A 25,252-nucleotide genomic window follows, 5' to 3' on the forward strand; every position below is an offset into this window, starting at 1 on the left:
TTTAAGCCTAGCTATGCATCCCAAATCTCTGACAAGTTGTGATACCCTAGGGGCCTGGGAGGTGAGCCATTTGCAAGTTGCCTGTGTCCGTTAGAGACATAGGTGCCAAACCAGGGATGAATTTCCTCTTCCCCATCCAGTTGCTCAAGCTGCACTTGAATTGGGTTAGGGAGGAACTCTGCTTCACATAGATGGGGGGAACCTAGTTAGTAGACAGGGTAGTCTGCGGGGGTACATACCTCTCTGTCCAGCAGGTGCTGTTTATATCACAGGCAAGGTTCAAGATTTTAGCACAGGTAATTCTGGTGCTATTTGTTTTGTGGATATGCAGGAGGCCCATTAGAATGGGGTCTAACAATGCCCAGTATGTTAAGCATAGATCTCCCCTCAAAAGCCTGTAGGAGACAGAATACAGGGTTACATCTTCTGAAACTCTGCTCCTGCAAATTGACTACATGGTTTCTCTAGTTCTTATGATGGCCAGGAATTTCAAGCTCTTAAGAGTTGTTCATATTCTTTCCTCATCCCAGAAACTGTCCACAAAGCAGTTTTGTGCTGGTAAGTTGGAACCTTTCTGGTCTTCTAAGTGCTTCCAAACTTTTTTTTTTTTTTAGTCCTTTGGATGTGCTATACTGGACTACTTGGTTGTCCCTCCCCCTTTAGTTATTTCACCATAAAGGTACAGTTGACTGCCATTTCCAGTTTCCATATTTGTAGAGATCATGCACTTTTAGCAGATCTTAAAGCCTTCCTGAGGGGCCACTTTTTTGTTATGACTACCTATTTGAGATCTGATACCTTGGTGGGATCTTCCCTTGATGCTGCAAAGAATTGCTGGATCTCCATTTCAACCTTCATCCACGTTGTGACTTCTTGCAGTTCTCTGTTGTTGATTGTGCTGCAGCTGCTTGGTCTAACTCTCATACCTTTTTGTCTCATTACAAGCTGGATGTTCAGTCCAGGTCAAGAGCTTTGTTTGATTCCGTCATTTTGCAAAATATTCTCTCCTAAGGCCTTGGGGTTTTCTTTGGAAACTCTGTCCACATGTTGAAGCCAGATGGAAAAGACAGTATTGGATACAAAAGTTATGTACTTAACAATAGATTCACGTTGTCTTCTTCCATCCATTTCAACCATGCCTCCCTCCATACTTCCCCAAATTGTCATGTTAACAATGTGCTCCCAGTTGGCATTGCAGCCTGGTCTATAGACTGGCCTGTAGGGGTTCCTTGTCTGTCACCCTGTACCTGTGGACTCTTAACATGCTGTTTAGATGTATTTATTTTAGGGGGTTGTCAAGGGCAAACTTGATCTGTGGAGACAATAGGAGACCAGGGTATTATGGGTAGAGGAGGCGGAGCTCTTGGTCTGAAGACATTTTATCACTATGGTAAGTACATAACTTTCCCCTTTACAGACTGTTTGGAATTTTGCCAGTTTAGAACCAAATCCACTGCATGCAAACAAAGGATTGCATCAGGAGGTAACCAACCAGAGAAATATGTCACCACACCAGTGCTTTTATTCCATAAAATATCTACCACAAAAAACAATCCAGACCAAGTGGTTGTGTTTTCATCTATAAGGTGCATGATCTCTACTAATATGGAAATTGGGAATCAGTAGCACTTCATCAGAACCAAATAAATTGTACACAGTCAATGAATTTATAATTTTCCATGTCTGGATGGTCTTCCAGGGTCATGGGCACAGCCAGTTTACCATAGTGCTGTTCCTAGAATCTTCACTGATGATAGATAGTTTAGTCACTGTAGGTAATTTAGGGAGAGACTTGCAGCATGAAGAAGCTGTAACTTTACTGGCTTGCTGTGGTGGGCTTGAATTATTAATTGCACATATGACTAAACACAAATTATACGTTTCTTCCTTGATGAACTAAAATTCCTGTACATTGTATTAATTTCATTGTAAATATCTGTTAGATTGTCAATATATAGAATAACCTGCATAATATTCATATACGAGTTGCATTGTGGCTGAAAACCCTTATTTGACCAGCCCACCTACCTGTTAAACAAGCTGCAAATAATTAATGTTAGTGATGAATGGCTCTGTGACAGCATTCTTGGACAGTGAGTCATATGTCTGCTTGAAGTTCAGGCCAGATGATTTATGATGAATGTTAGTGAATAGAGCAAATTTGTTAGAATTGCACTTACATCTATTCTTGGAATTTTTTTATGGCGAGTGACTCTGAAAAATCTGGAAAGATTCTAGTTTTTTTTTTTTATTCTCTACCATGTCGAAGGTCAGGATTGTCTTCTGTGAAAGATACTAGCTTTTCAACAGTGAAATACATAGCTATTTGAAAATCATGTTGGTTCTGTTGTCTTAAAAAAATTATGAAACATCAGGAAGTTATTAAGCAGTGTAACTAATGACAAAGAAAATCCTTGAAGCAGCCTCCATTTCCTTCAGCCTTCTAACTTGGAGCACAGTTCTTTCCTACTAATCTAAAACTAGCCAATATATTCCTACTGTTTTTCTATTTGTAGTTTGGATCAGACTCATTTCTCCGTTTTCCCATCAGTCGGACAACATTGATTAAAGTGCTGTCAGTGGGCACCAACAGGGTCCCTTAATATGCACAGTTTTTCTTGTGCTACAAGAATCTGATCAAGAGCCTTTGTTGCCTGCGATAATCGCTGCTTTTGTCCACACTTAACATTCTCCGTGCAAATTCTAGTCCTCTGGGCAGAACAACTTTAACAGTAGAAACTAGAATCTTACAATTTAAAATAATATATGTAACGAGTGATAAGTCGTGATCTTAATTTTAGGTTAAGAATTGTTGCTCTCTAGATTAGAAATGTTAATATGTCAATTTCAGTGTAATTGTGTCATAATTTATTTTGTTTGCTACAGTGACTTGGATTCCTCTACTACCTCTTCTTCATCATCTTCCTCCACAGTACTTTTAGTTGATGGTGAAAATGCAGAGTGTCTGGACATACATCTAGATGATGTCAATGAAAATGAGGACAGTGTTCTGGATATGCACCAAAATTTGGATGAGAAGACGCCAGTAGGGAATTCTAATGAAAATGATGGTGGTCGTGATGGTGGTGGTGATGATGACGATGATGATGACGATGATCTCATTCTGATTCCGGATTTTGATGAGCCACAGTATGACAAGAAGTCTGATTGCCAAAAACTTAAAACAAAGGATGAAGTACTACTGGAAGTAAGTATGATCCTAATAATTTTCTTCCCTGTTTCTAAATCTGTGATCAGATGTAGTCTTTTCCATCTGGGTTCAACCTGTGGGTTATTGAATCTGATTATGATCCAAGACTGGCCATATCCTAAAGACGTCCGCCCCCAAGCTCTGCCTCCTGTACCCATAGTGCCTGCCATATTAGAATTACCTCATCTCGTTTGCCACCTTCTTGGACAACAGCTTGGTCTTGAGCTCCATTGGGTTTTATCACTTTTTGAATGTTTTTAACTTGGTCTTGTTTCCCCTTCATTTACCCTAGTGTGATTATTGTTGGTATTTTTCTTGTTAGCAGTCCAGCAGTGTAGGTTTAGGGAGTGGGTTTTTCATTCCCGGGCTTTTACAGTCTTATGTGCATTAGGGTTTATCATTTCTGCATTTCTTTTAGGGGACTAATGTGTGTGTGGTTTGTGTGGTTGTACTTTAATAGTTAGTGAAGCATGTTTGTATGGAAAAGGGTTTTAAGAAATGTGTGATGTGCAGCCGCAAGCTCTCTACTCAACACACACATGGCGTTTATTGTCTTGGGGCCACTTGCCTCGATGTGTGATATTTGGCACCTGTACTGTGAATGAGAGGAGGGCAAAATTGGTCCTCGATAGTCTGTTGACAAACAGCAACTCTTCCTCCTTTTCCACTCCTCCCGGTGGGATTGACAAAGGGGATAAGGATTGTAAGGAGAAATCTAAGGACTCTAAACCTTTGAAAGGGGACTGAAAATGATTAGCTTCTTCTTCCTGTCTACTGGATCTGAAGGTCCCAAGATCTTTGGCTCCTCCAGTGGTCTCACCACAGTCATCGGATCCAACAACTTTGACCTGATCTCCCTATGTGCTAACTGTGGGGCAGGCTCTTTCCCCTGTGATGTGCCCCAAGTCCTTTCTTGTTGAAAGTATCTCCTTTGGGCAGAACTTTAACACCCTTCTCCCCTCTGCACTCCATGAGATTTTTTGCCACAGTCATGTTCTTCTCCACCCTGGATCCGAGCCTCTCAGGTTTAGATCTGGTCATGAGCTATCAACTAGCAGGTGAATCTCCAAGTCTCCATTGATGGCTTTGTTTATTCAGGTGAGCCTCCAAGCTTCCATCACTAGTGTTGTTGGTTTGGTTGTCCTGTTTGGTCAGGCGTTTAAGACCTGCTGACTTGGAGCAGCTTATATGGCCCTTCCTACAAACCCAGATGCAGTTAGGACTGATGCTGGCTTTGGGTCCTCAACCTGAAGCTTCAGCTCCATCAAGCTTGTTTCCTCCCTTGGGCCCTATGGTTTGGAGATTATTGGAGCCAGTTACCTTTCCACCCCTAGGGTTGGATCCAATGGTTTGGCTGATTTTAGCTCCTGTCATGTCCTTGATTTCCTTGACTCTGGCAGTTTTGGAGCTGAGCAGACCTTGTGGCCAGCACATCAAACCAAGAGTTTCCAGGTTGGGTTTGACAATTCAGATTTCATAGCTGTTTCTTGGTGCTTCTGCTGTCAATAGTTCATCTCTGATCTCAGCTTTGGGGTAGGCTGGAGTGACTCCAGAGTCTGGTATATCTTAAGGATCTCCGGATCCTAGATGTGCAGGCTTTGGGGTGCCAGCTTCAGCCTCTACCTTCAAGGTTGTAGAGAGGTTGTTCTTCCATCAGAGAATGGAGTGGACAGCTGCAACCAGTACTCCTCCCTCTTAGATGTCTGTTCTTGTGGACATGCATCAGCTTGCTTTGGGACAGCCCACTCCAGTTGGTGTCCAGTCTGCCCTGCCCTCAGGGTCCCTTGCTTCTTCCACTCCCCCCTGTCCCCCAATAATTCTGTAGGAGCAAGAAGTTTCTGGAAGGAGGTGGGTCAAAAGAACACACTTGGATTCTGAATATCTTACTGAGGATACTGAACTCGAAGAAAATGGGTCCCCTAAATTGCCCATGATGATGCCTCTTTTTGGCAATCTTTTGAAGCTGCTTCACCATTTGGATTCCAGAGGATGGTAGTTTTGGAGGCCTTCAGAGTGAGCCCACTTATGTACGGGTTGGTTCCCCCCTCAGGATGCACGTATTGACCTAGTGTCCTGGTGGACATGGAAGGAGCCTGATATGGTGGAACCAGTTCCAAAGAAACTGGACAAGATTCTGGCTCCACCCAAGAACCAGCAACACTGGAGTAAGGGTCCTGCCATTGATGCTATTGTTGTGGTGGCAGCCACTAAGAGGGACATCTCGGACGAGAGTTTGTTGGTTCATTCCCGAAATAGGGAGTCTTGGGCACTGGACCAGTTAGGGAGGTGCTTCTACACCTCAGCCATGTTTGCACTGAGAGCATTAACTACCTCACTCCCTTGACAAGACTTCAGTGGAACATTGTTTCAGAAGTGTCAAGGGTGGTTAAGACACAGCAGACTCCTGAGTCTCAAAAATTCTGGAGATTCAGTTGTCCACCTTGCAGCCTATTGCTAATGTGACCATGCATCTGCTTTTTAACGTGGCTGGTGGCACATCTTGAGCTTCTGATGCCAGCATTGCCAAATGTTGCCGTGCTTGGATGAGATTGTATAATTTTGCTGACTGCTTCAATGTGTCCTTTATTAACTCCACTCTGGCTCTTCACTTTTTGGGTCTAAGGTTAAGGATGCTTTGATTAGGAGTATGCAGGATGGAAAGGCGCCGTCTGCCGTTGGGATATGTTTTGCTGTCCCTCAACAGACTTGCTCTTGGTACCAGAAGAGGGAATGGTTCTTCAAGCCTTTCTATGTGAACTTTTTTTGTTGCATCCTCTGATTCAGGGATCCTGTTCTGCTATGGGGACTTTTGTTTTATGCTTCAGCTGCTTGCCAAACCTCCTTTTGAGTTGTCACCTACAGTTGACTTGAAGTTGCTGTGTTAGAAGACCTTATTCTTGGTGACAGTTACCTCCATCAAATGTGTGCGTCAGGACTGCAGGCCTTGATGTTCATCGTGTTACCCTGCTGCAGTCATCACACTTGGGGTTATCCTGTCGTCAGGCAGTCCCGCAGTTGGCTGGAATTCCAAAGTCTTGGTCCGGCGTTGATTGCTGTCGCTTCTTCCCTGACGTCAGTGTGCCAGGGGTATATATAATGCATCCAACGCCATTTTCTTCAGTCTTTCTTGCCGCGCGGTGCCCGAAGCAGAAGCAGTTCGCAAGTGCCGGTCGGCCTACTCCTGAGATTTTCGAAGTCGAATTTCAGATCTGAAGTCTTCAATAAAGCTAAGTACCCCGTTGGGGAAACTTTTCCTGCCTCAGACCGATGTCAGAAAAAGTTAACAATTGTATTTCTTGTGGGAAGCAAATATCTCATAAGGATTTTCATTCTTACTGCGCACCTTGCCTAGGCCCAGACCACGACGTCACTAGTTGTCGTTTTTGTGCTAGGTTTAATAAGCGTACTGTAAAAAGACGCTTTGATTTCGCATGACACTACTTCAGTAGAAAATTTAACTACACTATGCCGTCGGAGCAACCGACTACCGGCGTGCACAAAAAACACAAGGATAAGGATAGGCAGCCTAGACCCAAGCCAGACTCCGAGGCCTCTGCTGGTCTGGTCTCCGGTTCACCGGTCTTCAGTGAGGCTCCGACGCAGCCCCATGACTACCGCAGATCTGGAACCAGAGACCGCTTTGGAACTTTTGACGGAAAGTACTAGGCCGACTCAGCCATTTTGTTTAGCCCCTACCGACGACACTGCTGAAAAAGATGTCGGTCCTGCAGAAACACCTTCGGTTTCTGAAGGCGTCTTCAGACCGACTACGCTCACCATACAAATGTATCCTAAGACTAAGACTCCTATTAAACCTAAAAAGACTGCACTTCAGTCCCCTGTTCAAGACCCCATGCCTAAGAAACAGATGCTCAAAATGGCTGAAGATTTGATCTCTTTAATCAGGGGTTCCCAACCTCCTCCCGACAAAAGGCCTAGACAAGAGGAAGATTATGCCTCCTCTGAACAAGTGTCTATTTCCTCAGGCTCCTCTGAGGACCAAAATTATTCCTTCTCCCCTTATGAAGATTCTGATGCTGAGGATTCTATTCCCTCAGCTTCTCCTCCTGAAGACTACTCTTTTGGGGAAACTTTACACACTGTGGGAACATTTCACTGGGAAGGTCAGGACTACTCTGACTCAAAGAAAAGGCTCAGAGAGTTTCTTTTACTCCCCCAGCACAGACCACTTGCCATCCCCCCAGTTTTAGACATTGTGGATGATGTTTACTTAGAATCCAGTTTGAACCCAGATTCTCTGCCTCCTGCTCCGGCCAAACCTGACAGATACTATAGAGTGCCTGATTCCCACAAATTTCTTTATAAAAGTCCTGTTGCTGATCCAGAGACTAAGACTTCTATGGCAAAAAATCATGTATCCTCTGAAAGGGACTCCAGAGCACTAGACAGGTGGGGGAAAAAGGTTTACACCTCAGCCACTCTAGGTATGAGGGCACTAAACTGCCAGTTTCACATGCTAAAATATTAGCAATTTCTAATGTCTCAGTTAAAACAAAAAATGAGCACACTCCCTCAACAGTCTGAATTGAAAGAAATGCAGGATCTGTTGCATGCAACTGAACAGGTGGGCAAACATAATTTACAATGTGGGTTTGATTCTTTGGAGGCTTCCTGCAGAGCAGCTGTCACTGGGTCTGTTATACGTAGGCATGCTTGGTTAAAGGAGCAAACTCTGCCTGATCATGTTAAAGCAAAGCTTCTAGATGCTCCCTTACAGCAGGATGTTCTTTTTGGAGTTAAAGCAGAAGTCGTCTTAAAGAAAATGGAGGATAATGCAAAATCTATGCAGACAGTCAAAGATTTCCTACAGGTACAGCCCCCTTGCTTCAGCAGAAATTGGCCAACAAAAAAATTGGTCCTTTCCAGCTACTGACAGGCCACAGAGGGGTAAATACAGACGTCCAAGAGGCAGAGGACAACCACAAGCCCAGTATAAACCTCGACAATGGGGCACTGCAGCACAGAAGGGAGGAGAAGACGGGTCCCAAACTACCAGAAGGCAAACTCAATGGCTTGCACCTCATCTGGCCAAGCAACACTCTCTTGGCAGTCCCCTTGGGAGGAAAACTCGCACTTTTTTCAGACAACTGGCGCATTGTCACAAAGGACAAATGGGTCCTAGACATAATTTCACGAGGATACAGATTCCATTTTCACAACTTGCCAATGAAAAGAGGAATGCCAAACCTGCCACAAAATCAATGGGCAGAGGCACAAAAACAAATTACAGCTCACATGGACATGAGAGCCATTCAACTGGTACCTACTCGAGAGCAAGGCCAGGATTTTACTCAAGACTCTTTCTAGTCCCCAGAAAGGACAATGCCTGGAGACCAATTCTGGACCTTTCAATTCTAAACACCTTCTTACAAGTACCCAAATTCAAGATGCTAACACTACAGCAGCTTCTTCCCATGTTGGGCAAGAAAGCATGGCTAGTAACATTGGACCTCAAGGAGGCATACCTGCATGTCCCTATCAGACAAAGTTGCAGAAGATACCTCCGTTTCATTGCAGGTTCAACCCATTACCAATTCTCTGCACTGCTCTTTGGCTTATCTACTGCGCCCAGGGTGTTCACAAAATGCCTGGCACCAGTAATTGCATACTGCAGACAAAGAGGAATTCAAATATACCCATACCTGGGCGACTGCCTCATCCAAGCGGAAAGCAAGGGCATCCTCTTACAGCATCTGGCTTTTGTAAAACATCTTCTAAGTTGCCTGGGGTACACAGTAAACAAAAAGAAATCAAAACTAGTACCCTCACAAAATATGACATTCCTGGGTACCAGCTTGAATACAACGGCCCAGAAGGCATATCTGACGCCAGACAAACAACTACAACTGACTCAATATTTCAAAACAATGGCAACAAATACCCAACTACCTGCAAGAAAAATTCTGCAGGCCTTGGGCTTCATGGCATCTTGCATACTACTAATACCATTTGCAAAGCTGCATATGAAGAAATTAGTGTTACCTAAAAAGCATATGATCTCAACACAGCCACAGCTTGGACACAACGATATCTCTCATTCCCTGCCTACAACAGGAGTTTCTATGGTGGTCACTGGCATGTCACCTCAACAAGGGTCAGCCTTTCACCTTGCCCCCAGCCAGGCAAACTGTGACAACAGATGCATCGGACTACGCCTGGGGGGCACACATGGCAGGACAGTGCGTACAAGGCGTATGGACTGCAGATCAAAGGAATCTGCACATCAATCAAAAAGCGATGCTAGCTGTACAGAATGCTCTGACAGCTTTCAAGAATCTATTACATCCAGGACAACTTACAATAAGGACGGACAACACCACAGTAATGTGGTACATAAACAAACAAGGGGATACACACTCCTACCCTCTATGCAGGCAAGCAATGACCTTGTGGAACACAGCTCTGGCTTACCAAGTTCAGTTACAAGCTCAATTCCTGCCAGGAAAAAAGAACACATTGGCAGACTACCTCAGCAGAAACCTCATGGATCCCCATGAGTGGAAACTGGATCCACAAGTATTTGCAATGATAACTCAAAAATGGGACCTTCCAGACATAGACCTGTTTGCCAGTCCTCAAAACTATCCACTAACAAAATTTTGTACAAGGACACTTCACCATCAAGCTTGGAAAGAGGACGCACTCTCATTCAGTTGGAAAAACCTGACAGTATATGCCTTCCCTCCATTGCCTCTCCTCACAAACGTGCTTCTGAAAGTCAGAAAGGAGAGACCCCGACTGATACTCATAGCCCCAGACTGGCCACGCCAGCACTGGTGTCCACTATTGAGGTATATGGCCCAGGGCCCACCTTGGATTTTACCACAAATTGCCCATTTGCTCACACAGCAAAACAATCATATTCTTCACAGCTAGCTCAAAACCTTAAATCTAGCTGCATGGCAAATCACCTAAACATCCAGCCAGCTCCTCTTTCCCAAGCAGTTATGGATGTTATTCTGGAAGCTAGGAGGCCCAGCACCAGGAAGGTCTATTCGGACAAATGGAAAAGGTTTTGTGCCTGGAACCAAGCTAAAGGCCAAAAAAACACTTCAGCCTCACATGCCTCAGATTCTACAGTATTTAACTGAGATATTGCACAAAGGACTTTCTTTTTCTTCCATTAAAATCCACGCATCAGCTATTTAAGCCCACTACAACACGGAACCACCCTTATTTTCGCATCCACTTCTAAGGCAGTTCCTCAGAGGGGCAAAGAACATTAGGCCCCCCAGGAAATCACCTACACCAACATGGGACCTAAATTTTGTTCTGGAAAAACTTAGATCTACAGTTCCTATCATAGAAGACTGCTCTGCTGCTAGCAATAACTTCAGCAAGAAGAGTCTCAGAGCTGCAGGCATTAATGGCAGTGGAACCTTTCCTCATTTTCCATCAAGATAGAGTTTCTCTATGAACTAATCCTTCCTTCATGCCTAAGGTGGTTTCCAGTGTGTCTTTAAATCAAACCATTCACTTACCCACCTTCTTCCCACACCCACAGAACAAAGGAGAAAGACTCCTGCATTCCTTGGACATTCACAGGCAACTTCGTTACTACTTGGATAAAACTAAGGCTTTCAGGAAATCTGACCAGCTCTTTGTATCCTATGCTACAGCTTCACAAGGGAAGGCAATATCAAAACAAACCATTTACAAATGGATAGGACATTGCATTCATTTTTGCTATACCCATCATGGAAAACCAGTTCCTGCTACCATTAGGCCCCACTCTACCAGGGCAACAGCTACATCTACAGCCTTCCTTAGGGGGGTTCCAACCAAGGAGATTTTGGAAGCTGCAACTTGGAGTTCAGTACACACCTTTACCAAACACTATCACTTACCACTTTACTCTAAGACTAGGGCTGGCTTCGCCACTGCAGTTCTGCAGGGCCTTCTAGCCTCCTCTAACCATCTATAACTCCTCCACCCATCCATAGCTCTGGGATTCTACCCAAGTGTGATGACTGCAGCAGGGTAACACGATGAACATAGCACAGTTTTGTACCTACCATAAATGTAGATGTTCGAGTGTTCACCCTGCTGCAGTCCAGGTTACCCTCCCTCCATCCTCTCTGATTTAACTGGCTAAATCGCTACAATACCTTCCTGATGTATTTGTTTATAGCTGGAGGGATTTTGTGTTTGTGCAAAAATTACTTAATTTGGTACTAATTACTGACCACCTTTTTGGGGGCACCTGACATCTGGGGCAAGAAAAACTGAAGAAAATGGCGTCGGATGCATTATATATACCACTGGCGCACTGACGTCAGGGAAGAAGTGACAGCAACTGACGCCGGACCAAGACTTTGGAATTCCGGCCGACTGCAGGACCGCCTGACTACAGAATAACCCAAGTGTGATGATTGCAGCAGGGTGAACACTCGAACATCTACATTTATGGTAGGTACAAAACTGTACTTTCTTGGTGCTTCTGTATTTGGCTTTTCATAAAGGTAGGGTGTCCATCTGAACGGATCCTGCTTTTCTCCCAGAGGTGGCAATGGAGAACAGTTTGAATCAGACCATTCACTTGCTAATGTCCTTTTCCAAATTTTCCAGTAAAGGACAGTATTTGCTGCATTGTCTGTGTCCATAGACAATTGAGGTTTTATGTGGACTGCACCAAATCATTCAGGAAATGTATTTTTTGAAGGCTTGATTGTGTGTGCCAGATTACTTTGTCCAAGTGACCATCTGTACTTTTTAGGGCATAGTTTTAAAAGAGATGTCCATGCCTATTAAAACAAAAGGTAATTTTGCTAGAGCTCTGGCTGCCTCTATGGTGTTGTTTTTCTCCAGAGCTGCTTTGGATGATGTTTGTGCTGCTGCTACTTGGGTGGGTCCTCACACATTTGTGTCCCAGTACAACTTGAGTATTCATGTGAGATCTAGGGCTCCTTTGGTTCCATTGTACTGGGAAATCTGCTTTCGTAGGACCTCTCTAGGGTTTTACATGGCTGGGAATTCTGTTCCATAGGTTGAACCCAGACAAAAAAGGTATCGGATACAAAAGTAATTTACTCACCATAAAAATAGATCCATGTTCTCATTCCATCTGGTTCAGCCTTCCCTCCCACTTACTTCTGCCTTTTAAATGTGCAGCTCGATCATGGGATGACTGAGTCTGGAAGGATTGTACTCCTTTGTTGTGGTCCATTGTGGTCTGATGTTCTTCATTCCACATTGCTGCAGTCCTAACCATTGGGTAGTCCGCTGTCCAGTCGGCCCGAATACCAAAGTATATGGCTGACGTCGGTCAAGGCGCATTAGACTGACGTCAGGACGTCAGGGTACTAATGCGCATGACCGACGTCATATCCTCAGTCTTTTTTGCTGCATGGTCCGATGCAGAAGCAGTTTTGCGAGTGCAGGTTGGCGTTCTGAAATTTTCTGAAGTCGGAGTTTCAGACCGAATCAAAGTTGGCTAAGTACCCCGTTGGGGAATATTTTGGTTTTTCTTGCCTCAGTATTTAACCGGATGTCAGAAAAGTGAATAACTGTATTTCTTGTGGGAAACAGATACCTCATAGGGATTACCATACCTTGTGTATACCTTGTTTAGGGCCTGAGCACGACGTTGTTGGATGCCGCTCTTGTGCTAGATTTAACAAACGCACTATTAAGAGAAGGTTAGACTGTGCCAGCTTAGTTTTGGGAAACGTTGTAATTATAAAATGCCGCCGGATGCTCCGGCCCGCTTCGGCCCAAAAGCGCAAGGACAAAGCTGCAACGCCTAGAGTAGAAGAACCGCAGTCCCGGACGCCGGTTCTTTAGAAGGCTCAGTGGAGCCGGAGGTTTTGCCAGGAGTTTCTTTGGAGTCTCAGGGAGAGACTTTACTGTTACAGGATGTGTCCTCTCAGGAGGTAGGCCAGGCTGAAGGGGCTTCTCAGGTGGCTGTTCTTCCCTCTTCCTAAGGTGGTTAGAGCCTCCCCTTCTGTTTCCAAGGCTTCTTTGAGAGGCAGGCCAGGTTTAACTTCAGTGGGGGTTTCTCCTAGCTCTTCAGGATCTTTGCCTAAGAAACATATGCTTAAAATGGCAGAGGATTTGATTACTATGATTAGAGGTTCTATGCCCTCCTGATAAGAGGCCTAGGGTGGAGCCTGAGTTTGAGAGTTTTGAGCAGTGTTCGAGGCTTCTGAGTCTTGCTGAAGACTTGCAGGAGTTTCCTCCTTATTCTGATTCTGATGTGGATGATTCTACTCCTTCAGCTTCTCCTCCTGAGGATTTTTCATTTTCAGAGACTCTGCATTCCATGAGGGAGCATTTTAAATGGGAAGGTCAGGATTTCTCTGATTCCAGGAAGAGGCTTAGGGAATTCTTGTTTTTACCCCAGCATAGGCCTTTAGCTATACCTCCTGTTCTGAATGTGGTGGAAGATGTTTTTGCAGAGGCTTCCCTGAACCCTGATTCTTTGCCTCCTGCCCCAGTTAAACCGGATAGGTACTATAGGGTGCCTGAAGCTCATAAGTATCTTTTTAAGAGTCCTAGGGCGGACCCAGAAACTGTCTCTCAGGGGCCTAAAGGTGTTAAGGCTTCTGTTGTTAAAAATCCTGTTCCTCCTGATAGAGGCAAGGGCTTTGGATAGATGGGGAAAGAAGGTGTATACTTCTTCCACTTTAGCCATGAGGGCGTTGAACTGCCAGTTTGACATGTTAAAATATCAAAATTATCTCCTTTCACAATTGAAGTCTAAGGTGGATGCTCTGGCGGAAGGTATTGAGTGTAAAGAGTTGCAGGATTTAGTTCATGTGTCTGAACAGGTGGGTAAGCATTCATTGCAATGTGGTTTTGATGCTGTGCAGGCCTCCTCGAGGGTGGCTGCCACTGGTTCTGTTCTTCGTAGGCACGCCTGGTTGAGGGATCAGAATTTAGCTGAGCATGTTAAGACAAGGATTTTGGATGCTCCTTTACAGTCTGACGTGTTGTTTGGTTCGCCTGTGGAAGCAGTTTTAAAGAAAATGGAGGACAAGGCTAAGTCTATGCAAACTGTTAAAGATTTTTTGCAGGTGCAGCCTCCGAAGTTTAGTAGAAATTGGCCTACTAAGGGATGGACATATCCTGCTTATGATTCCCAGTCTAGGGGTAGGTCTAGACGTGGTAGGGGCAGAGCTCAAGGTTCTTTTAAGCCTAGAACAGGGAGTTCCCCTGCTCAGACTTCTGGTGAAGGCAGGGGTCAGTCCTTTCGTAAACAGACCCAATGACCTGCCTTTTCAGCTGCCAGTACATTCTCGTCTGGCAGCACCTTTGGGAGGAAGGCTGGCTCTTTTCAAAGAAAATTGGGATTTAATTACCCAAGACAGATGGGTTTTGGATATCATTCACCACGGTTACAGGTTTTATTTCCATACCTTGCCTCCTTTCAAAGGCATGCCAGACATTCCTCCTCTGCAAAGAAAAGAAGCTCACCAGCAAATTTCTCTGTTACTCCAAATAGGGGCCATTCAGCCAGTCCCTCTGCCAGAAAGGGGCCTAGGATTTTATTCTCGCCTGTTCCTAGTACCAAAGAAGGGGGACACGTGGAGACCAATTTTGGATTTGTCTATCCTCAACACTTATCTGGACATTCCCAAGTTCAAAATGTTGACGTTACAACAGCTTTTACCTCTGCTGGGCAAAGATCACTGGATGGTAACTTTAGATCTCAAGGAGGCTTACCTTCATGTGCCTATCAGACTAAGTTGCAGGAAGTATCTGCGTTTTCGAGCTGGAAATTCCCATTATCAGTTCTCTGCATTGCCCTTTGGCTTATCTACTGCACCCAGAGTATTCACAAAGGTTCTGGCTCCAGTGATAGCTTACTTCAGGCTACAAGGAATTCAAATCTATCCTTACTTGGACGACTGCCTGATTCTGGCTCAAGAAAAGGAAGACCTTTTACAGCATTTGGAATATGTGATGGCAGTGCTAAGATGCCTAGGGTATTCTGTGAACGAAATAAAGTCCAGTCTAGTACCCTCTCAAGACATGTGCTTTCTGGGTGTGAGACTGAATACAGCAGCCCAGATGGCCTTTTTAACCCCGGACAAACAAAAGAATCTTTCCATTTACTTCCATCAACTATCTCTTCAGTCCGGGCTGACTGCAAGGACAGTCCTTCAAGCCTTAGGGTTCATGGCATCTTGTATTCTGGTGCTTCCCAATGCCAAACTGCATATGAGGAAGCTGCAATGGTATCTCAAAAATGTATGGACACAGCACTGCCAGGATTTGGACACTGTCATTCAAATAATACCTTGCATTCAAAAGGAATTTTTGTGGTGGGCTCAGGAATGTCACCTAAACAAGGGACTCTCTGTGACCCGGCCAGAGGCGAGTCAGATTCTAACGACAGATGCCTCAGACATAGCTTGGGGAGCTAATCTGAATGGAAAGTGGATACAAGACAAGTGGCCTGCCAGACTACAGCATCTACATATCAACATGAAGGAGATGTTAGCAGTCCAGTTTGCATTAATGGCTTTCAAGGAGTTACTTCTTCCAGGGCAGGTGTTGATTCTAACAGACAACACAACTGTCATGTGGTACATCAACAAACAAGGGGGAACGCATTCTTACCCTCTATGCAGGCAAGCAATGATTTTATGGGAGACTGCGCCAGCTTGCAACTAACTCTTCAGGCAAGGTTTCTGCCGAGCACAGAACTCCTTAGCAGATGTGTTAAGCAGGCAAATCATGGATCCCCACGAGTGGAAACTGGATCTTCATGTATTTCGAAATTGACAGTGTCATGGGGAACTCCAGACATAGATCTGTTCGCTTCTCCACTAAACCACCAGCTGCCAAAGTTTTGCACAAAAGGTTTCATCACACAGCTTGGAAAGTGGATGCTCTTTCTTTCAGTTGGAAAAATCTTCATGTGTATGCCTTTCCACCTCTGCCTCTTCTCCCAAAGGTACTCCTAAAGGTCAGACAAGACAAGCCAAGGATGATTTTAATAGCTCCAGATTGGCCTCGGCAACACTGGTACCCATTACTGAGGAGTCTGGTAAGGAAGCCTCCATGGCCTTTACCTTTGATTCCACACCTATTGTCTCAGAGGGACGGTCATCTACTCAATGTCAAGCTTCACTCTCTTCATCTAACAGCCTGGCATATTCTGATGTCCTTCATGGATGCATCTGCAGTCATAACAAGTGGGTTGTCCTGTCGTCAGGCAGCCCTGCAGTCGGCCGGATTCCAAAGTCCGGGTCCGGCTTCGGCTGATGTCGCACTCCACCCGACGTCATCTCTGTTGGTCTTCGGGTATATAAGCATCAGCCGACGCCATTTTCCTCAGTCTTTCTTGCCGCGTGCCGCCCGAAGCAGAAGCTGTTCGCAAGTGCCGGTCGGTCGGATCCAGAGATTACTTCTACCGAATACTACTTCGAAGACTTCTAAAGCTAAGTACCCCGTTGGGGACTCTTTCTTGCCTCAGCCGATGTCAGAAAAAGTTAACAATTGTTTAACCTGTGGGAAACAAATACCTCATAAAGATTTCCACTCTTACTGTCTGCCTTGTTTAGGCCCAGCCCACGACGTAGCAGCCTGTTCGGCCTGTGCCTCTTTCAACCGACGAACGCGTAGGCGTCGGTCGGAGTTTGCAGAACAGTTTTTCGGTTCTGATTTTGCGTACATTATGCCGTCGGATCCTCCGACTACCCAATCTACCAAAAAACACAAAGATAAAGACCGACACTCGCGGTCCGCGGTTTCGGCCGAAACCACGGTAAAGCAAACCGTGAGTGTCTCGGTTTCGGCCGAAACCGAGAAAACTGATCAAAGTACAGCTGAACCTATTCTTACAACTGAGGCCCCTGTTACAACTCTTGAATCGACCTCAGAAATTTTACCCACTACGGTGGTTGACTTATCAGACACCATCCCCTTGGATGTCTCTACCCCAGCACGTGGTGCTGCTAGGCCTCCAGCAGCCATGTCCATTAAGGCCTTCGCCAGGGCTAAAGCAGCCAAGACTACTAAAACAGTGCCTGTTAAACCCCCCACATCCAGGCCCTCTTCTAGTTCTCAAATGCTTTCTTTGGCAGAAGATTTAATTTCTTTTATTAGAGGATCTCAATCTCACCCAGACAGGGCCTCTCAGCCCCCAGAGAAGAGACCTAGGGCAGAGCCCCCTGAGCCAGTGTCTTCTGATGATTCTGCTGATGAATCAGACATAACTGACCAGCCAGAGGCTCCCTTCTCCAATTTTGAAGATTCTGATGCTGAAGAATCCATTCCAGCTTCTTCACCACCAGAAGAATTCTCCTTTGGGGAAACCTTGCATGCCATGCGAGAACAGTTCCAATGGCAGCAACAGGATTTTTCAGACTCCAGAAAAGACTTAGGACCTTTCTGCACCTCCCACAACACAGGCCCTTAGCTATACCTCCTGTTCTCTGTGGTGGATGATGCTTTCAATGATGTTTGCTCCGCTCCAGATTCTTTACCCCAGCCCCTGCCAAACCAGACAGATTTTACAGGGTGCCAGATACTCATCACCACCTTTACAAGGCCCCACTTGCAGACCCAGAAACTATATCCCAGGGTCCCAAGGCAGTAGCCGACCACAGCTAAAACCCTATTCCTTCTGAAAGGGAAGCAAGGTCATTAGACAGATGGGGTAAAAGGTCTACACTTCAGCTACTCTCTCAGCTAGAGCTTTAAACTGTCAGTTTCACATGATACAATACCAAGAGTTTATGCTTGATCAGTTAACTAAAAACTAACCACTGATGAATCTCTTGATAAGAAATATGTATTAGAGATGGTAAATAACATACAACAGGTTAGCAACCATTCCTTAAAATGTGGCTATGATGCACTGGAGGCTTCATTTAGATCAGCCATGACAGGCACAGTGATCAGAAGGCATGCATGGCTAAAGGAACAAGCTTTACCGGATCATGTTAAAGCTAAGTTGCTAGATGCTCCTATGGACAAGACAAGTTTGTTTGGTACACCTGCCCAGCAGGTTATGAAGAAAATGGAAGAGAAGGCAAAATCTGTTCAAACTGTTAAAGATTTCTTGCAGGTTCAACCCCAAGGTTTAGCAGGAACTGGCCTGCCAAAAATTGGTCCTTTCCTGACTCCACAAAATTTCAAAGGGGCAGGAATAGACGCTCCAGAGGCAGAAACCAATCCAGAGGAGGTGCCTACAGAGGACGACAGTGGCAAGGTAACAACAGAGGCACAGACACAGCCACTGCCACTGCATCAGCACAACCACAGTGACTTAATCCTAAATCCGCCTACCAGGGAACAAATAGCAGCTCCTCTAGGCGGAAAGTTAACCTTATTTTCAAAGAACTGGCACTACATAACAAAAGACAAGTGGATTTTACAAACCATAGATCAAGGTTACCGGTTTCACTTCCACACTTTACCAGTCAAAAGAGGAATGCCAAATCTACCTCCAAATCAAAAAACAGAGGCTCCACGCCAGATAATGGAGTTAGCAAACATGAGAGCTGTGGAAAGAGTGCCAACAACAGAACAAGGAAAGGGGTTCTATTCCAGACTATTCCTAGTTCCAAGAAAGGAAAAAAGTTGGAGACCAATTCTCGACCTGTCCACCTTAAATACATACATCATTGTCCCAAAATTCAAAATGCTGACCCTACAGCAACTTCTTCCCATGCTGGGCAAGGAGTCTTGGCTGGTAACTCTAGATCTCAAGGAGGCATACCTGCACGCCCCATTCGACCAATCTGCAGAAGATACCTCAGATTTCTTGCAGGATCAGAGCACTATCAATTCTCAGCATTGCCCTTTGGCTTATCTACTGCGCCCAGAGTATTCACAAAATGCCTGGCATCAGTAATCGCCCATTGCAGACTACAGGGAATTCAAATTTACCCATACCTGGACGACTGCCTGCTACAAGGGGACAACAAAAGCAAGCTGACAACAGATTTACAAAGGGTCATTTACTTGCTACAAGGACTGGGATACACAGTCAATTTACAAAAGTCAAGGCTGATACCATCCCAAACAAGGACATTCTTGGGCACGGAATTGGACACAGTACAACAAATGGCATTCCTGACTACAGAAAACAAAAGAACTTCCTCTTTACTTCTTGGCACTAACAAAACTGAACAAGTTAACAGCAAGAAAAGTTCTGCAGGCCTTGGGCTTCATGGCATCATGCATAATCTTGGTCCCATTTGCCAGACTACATATGAGGAAACTACAGTGGTACCTAAAGAATTTATGGTCCCAACACAGACACAGTCTAGAAACAGAAATCCCACTAATTCCATGCTTAAAACAGGAGTTCCTATGGTGGGCTCAGGCATGCCAGTCAAACCCAGGCCTACCCTTTCGCAGATGTCAACCAAGCCAGACCATCACAACAGACGCTTCAGACCTAGGATGGGGGGCCCACATGCTGGACAAATGCGTGCAAGGATTGTGGACACAGGATCAGCTTCACCTGCACATCAATCTAAAAGAAATGCTGGCAGTAAAACTGGCAATCCAAAAGTTCAAACCATTTCTCAAAGAGGGCCAGTTGATGATAAGGACAGACAACACCACAGTCATGTGGTACATCAACAAACAGGGAGGCACTCATTCATACCCCTATGCAGAATGACCTTGGAGCTGTGGACCCTGGCACTCAGCTACAACATTCAGTTACAGGCAATATTTGTACCGGGGAAAGACAATACTCTAGCAGACATATTAAGCAGAACCACTCGGATGCCCACGAATGGAAGCTGCACCGGACATCTTCAAGACCATCTCAAAGAAATGGGGAATGCCACAGATAGACCTATTCGCATCACCTCTCAATCACCAGCTCAAAAATTCTGCACAAGGACATTCCACCCACTAGCATGGAAAGTGGACTCACTCTCCTTCAACTGGAAAGGCCTAACAGCATATGCATTCCCACCTCTTCCTTTGATACACAAGGTACTACTAAAAATCAAGGAAGAACGTCCAAGGATAATCCTGATAGCTCCAAACTGGCCAAGACAACACTGGTACCCACTACTGAAGAGCATGTCTCGAACAATATGTGGCCAATACCCTGATGCCTTTGATGTTAACTCAGAACAACTACAGCATCATACATCCAAACCTAAAACGCTGCAACTGACTGCATGGAACATCACATAGCAGCAGCTAATCCAGAACTTTCCCAAAGAGTTAAAGACATTATTCTTGAAGCACGCAGACCTTCAACAAGAAGGAACTATGCTGGAAAATGGAAAAGGTTTGTCATTTGGAGTACGGAAAGAGGAAAAGATGTGTCAAACATAGATATGCCTAACATTCTGGAGTATCTGGCGAACTTCTTCATTCAGGCCTGTCCTACTCCTCCATCAAGATACATGCATCAGCTATTTCAGCAGAATACAGCTTTGATCCACCTGTTTTTTCGCACCCTTTGCTCAGGCAGTTCCTCAGAGGATTCAAGAATGTAAAACCTCCAAGGAAACCACCATTACCAGCTTGGGATTTAAACTTTGTGCTAGAAAAGTTGACACTATCACCCTTTGAACCAGCAGCAACAGCAGACCTACAACACCTGTCATGGAAAACTGCTTTCCTACTAGCAATTACTTCAGCAAGGAGGGTTTCAGAACTACAGGCCTTAATGGCAGTGCAACCCTTCCTAATCTTCCACCAAGATAGAGTGTCCATGAGGACTAATCCTACATTTATGCCCAAGGTGGTATCCAGAGTGTCTTTAAACCAGGCAATCCACCTACCTACCTTCTTTCCCAACCCACAAAACAGAGGGAAAGAATACTGCATACCTTGGATGTACATAGACAGCTACGCTACTACTTGGACAGAACAAAAATAGCAGAAAGACTGACCAACTTTTTGTAGCCTATGCAACAGGAAGGGAAGGAAAAGCTATTTCCAAACAGACAATCTCCAAATGGATAGGAAATTGCATACGATACTGTTACTCCTTCCATGGAAAACCAATTCCACAGAACATAAGACCTCATTCTACAAGGGCAACAGCCACTACCACAGCCTTCTTACGAGGAGTGGCAACCAAAGACATTATTGAGGCGGCTACTTGGACCTCCGTGCATACATTTGCCAAGCATTATAATTTGCCTCTATATTCCAGATCCCGAGCAGGGTTTGCCACTGCTGTACTGCAAGGGATCCCTAAACACACCATAATCTACTTTTATCCTCCTCCCCTAGTTGGCTATGGTATTCTACCCACTTGTTATGACTGCAGATGCATCCATGAAGGACATAGTACAGTTTTGTACCTACCATAAATGTAGATGTCCGAACTGGATAGCATCTGCAGTCAGGATTACCCTCCCTCCTTCCCCTCTGTGGTACTCCTAGGGTGTTTACCCTCCTAATAGCTAGTTGTTGGGGGGGAGTCTTTTATGGTGTATTTGTTTGTATATATGTACATATATGCTTATTGTTGTGTTTACCTCTATCTATTTGGAAACATTGGCATCTATCCAAATTTTAGCCTGCAAGAGGGCTACTGGCATCTGGGGCAAGAAACACTGAGGAAAATGGCGTCGGCTGATGCTTATATACCCGAAGACCAACAGAGATGACGTCGGGTGGAGTGCGACATCAGCCGAAGCCGGACCCGGACTTTGGAATCCGGCCGACTGCAGGGCTGCCTGACGACAGGACAACCCACTTGTTATGACTGCAGATGCTATCCAGTTCGGACATCTACATTTATGGTAGGTACAAAACTGTACTTTTTGAAACACAGCAGGTCTCAACTTCCTCAACAAGTTTTGAATGTGATTATGGAAGCCAGAAGACCTAGTACAAGGAAAGTGTACGCAGAAAAATGGAAGAGATTTTTATTTTGGAGTGCAGCAAAGAATTTGGAGATTTCTGAGCCTAATTTGAGTGTGGCTCTTCAATATCTTACTGAGTTATTGGACAAAGGTTTGTCTTTCTCTTCCATTAAGATTCATGCTGCAGCAATTTCAGCTCACTATGATTGTGACCCACCATTGTTTTCGCATCCTTTGTTCAAGCAATTTCTTAGAGGGGCAAAGAATATAAGACCCCACGTAGAGCTCCTACTCCTGCTTGGGATCTCAATTTTGTGTTGGAGAAACTTACTCTACAACCTTTTGAGCCTGCGGCTACTGCTGACTTGAAATACTTGTCATGGAAGACTGCTTTTTTGTTGGCCATTACTTCTGCAAGAAGGGTTTCTGAATTGCAGGCCCTTATGGCGGTAGAGCCTTTTTTGATTTTCCATAAGGATAGGGTATCATTACGTACTAATCCTTCTTTTATGCCTAAGGTGGTTTCTAGTGTGGCTTTAAACCAAACTATTCATTTGCCTACTTTCTATGCGGATCCCCAAAATAAGGGGGAAAAGATTTTGCACACTTTAGATGTACACAGGCAGTTGCGTTACTATTTAAGCAGGACTAAGGATTTTAGGCAGTCTCAGCAGTTGTTTATTTCTTTTGCTTTGAGTTCTCAGGGCAAGCCTGTGTCAAAACAAACTATTTCTAAGTGGATTGGGTTTTGCATTGCATTTTGTTATTCCCATCATGGCAAGGAAATTCCAGCTGGGATTAGGCCTCATTCCACTAGAGCTACGGCCACTTCAACAGCATTTCTAAGGGGAGTGGCAACTAAGGATATTTTGGAGGCAGCTACTTGGAGTTCGGTGCATACTTTCTCTAAGCATTACCACCTTCCTCTCTACTCTAAATCTAGGGCTGGTTTTGCCACAGCTATGTTGCAAGGCATGTTGACAGCTCCTGCTTCCTTATGATTTGCCAGCCTCCCTTACCTCTGCTTTGGGATTCTACCCAATGGTTAGGACTGCAGCAATGTGGAATGAAGAACATAGTACAGTTTTGTACCTACCATAAATGTAGATGTTCGAGGATCCACATTGCTGCAGTCCAATTTACCCTCCCTCCTTCCCCTCTGTGTTTAGGGGTGGTTGTGTGGGTGAGGTTATACTCTTGTAATTTTGTATATATTGTACATATTTTTGGTGCAGGAGTGTTTGGTGTTTTTGGTTTTGGCCTTGTCTTTTTAGGGTCTTCTGACATCTGGGGCAAGAAAAGACTGAGGATATGGCGTCGGTCATGCGCATTAGTACCCTGACGTCCTGACGTCAGTCTAATGCACCTTGACCGACGTCAGCCATATACTTTGGTATTCGGGCCGACTGGACAGCGGACTACCCAATGGTTAGGACTGCAGCAATGTGGATCCTCTAACATCTACATTTATGGTAGGTACAAAACTGTACTTTTTGAGATTAAGTGGTGTAAGCTTTTCTAAGGAGGGGCAAACTCTGTCTGAGATGATCCTAGTAGGGCAAGGTATTATGGTAGAGGAGGCACAGTTCAGGGCCTGAAGTCTTTAGGATATGTTTGGTATTAGATCTGAATCGGAAAGAAACTACACAGATCTATTGTAATGGTGAGTACATAACTTTTGTTGGTTTTAAATGCAACCAGATCTTGAAATTGGAGCATCACAGTTTAGTATATAAAGTGCATGTTCAATAAAGGAAAATACTGGATTATATTTGCTGTGTGCATTTGACATGCAGTGTAGATACCAATTGGCAAATAGAAAACAGGAGTGCATTTGTGCATTTATGTAATGCTTTCGGAGCACTAAGTTGTGGACTGAGTTACCAACAGAAGAGTGCTCATTTTCTGTCTTACTGAAACAAAACGTTATCACTCAAAGAAAAAAAAAAACCTTGCATTTTCTCTGTGATAGGGTGACCCTTGAAATGTGTGTGGTATTATAGGGGAGATTTTTATTTTGCTTTCCAGGTAAAAGTTTAATTTGTAGTTTTTGTTCCTCAGATAGTCAAGCTTTTTTCGATTTGATCACTGTTGCAATATTCATTACTTTTCTGACTTTGCTTCTGGGCCTCCTGTCCATCTTGTTAGTCTTCAAGAGCTCCGGTTCCTTCTACCTAGGTGGCATATGCCTGCCTATAGAGCATTCAAGTGTAAAAGGACATATGTTCATGCCATCTTTAGAACTTTCTTAATGCAGTACGTGCATGCAGATTACCTCCATGTCTGTGCAGTGATTACCGGTGTGTCCTATATGGCTTCAGAGCTTAGGAAACAACAAGTAGTATCCTTTTGGGGAAATTTTTCCCTATTCTTTTAGATTTGGCCTTTTGTGATTATCTTTGCGCTTATGATGCGTTTAAAAAAAAAACGTGCCACAGTGGGAGAACAGGTAGCATACAGACATTTCCACGCCAGTTGTATTTTCTGCCTTGGAGCAGAGCATGACATCAAGAAATGTTTTGTTCTTAAGAATTTTCATAGCAATTTGTGTACATTAGGCCTTTATCTAGAAAATAAATGCTTCATGGCCTTGGCCCTTTCTGCCTTGTCCTTGTCAGGCAGTCCCTTCCTCCTTTTCTGACTTTCTGGATTAGAAAAACTGGAGGAGTAAGGCTTGTAAGGGAGGAGGAGACACAGCTTTCGTCATCTTTGCATGGCTGGTCTGAAGTGACTGCCTCTGGTGAGGTATATTCTCTGTTGTCAGAGTGTAAGTCTTCTTTCCCTCAGCATTGCCTCTTTGAAGGTTACTATGGTTGCAGGACCAAAATATCTCGTATAGGACCAATACTGTGCTGGACACCTCATTTGTCAGAAAAACTAAGGCTGTCATGAAAAGAGCCCTGTATACAGAGAAAAGCAGCAGGTTCCACCAAATTTTGGTTATGTAAAGAAGTAAAGAGTTATCACATGGAGGTCCAGCAGCCCAAGTTGGCCCCTGATCCTTTTGGCCAAATGTCTCTCCAGAGCTGGCTATTGCACTAGGTGATCTAGGCAGTTGTCTAGGGCCTGTGATGGAAGGGTAGGGGCCCTGTCTTCCTTAACAAACCCAACTCTGACTCACCCCCCAGCATTAGGACCTTGCTGGAGACTTAACAGCCCAGCAACCCCAGAAGCCTCTGCACTAAGACTGCCTCTGTAATGCAAGCCCCATTAGAAATAACGAGAGTTTGACATCTATGCAGTAATGGATTTGGAGCAACCAGAGTGCACAGAT

General features: G+C 44.6%; 1 protein-coding gene across 2 annotated transcripts in view; it reads left to right on the forward strand.

Annotated features, from left to right (window-relative positions):
- The window catches only part of NAF1 (nuclear assembly factor 1 ribonucleoprotein), a 1,472,570-nt gene that overhangs the window by 193,226 nt on the left and 1,254,092 nt on the right, over window positions 1–25,252 (forward strand). For both annotated transcript variants that reach the window (XM_044062219.1, XM_044062220.1), the window contains exon 3: window positions 2,887–3,208. In XM_044062219.1, coding sequence (XP_043918154.1) covers window positions 2,887–3,208 — 322 coding nt within the window. The remainder of the gene's footprint in view (window positions 1–2,886; window positions 3,209–25,252) is intronic.

Source organism: Protopterus annectens, chromosome 2.part1 (genome assembly GCF_019279795.1).
Source record: "Protopterus annectens isolate FY-2018-M chromosome 2.part1, PAN1.0, whole genome shotgun sequence".
Classification (NCBI taxonomy): domain Eukaryota; kingdom Metazoa; phylum Chordata; order Ceratodontiformes; family Protopteridae; genus Protopterus; species Protopterus annectens.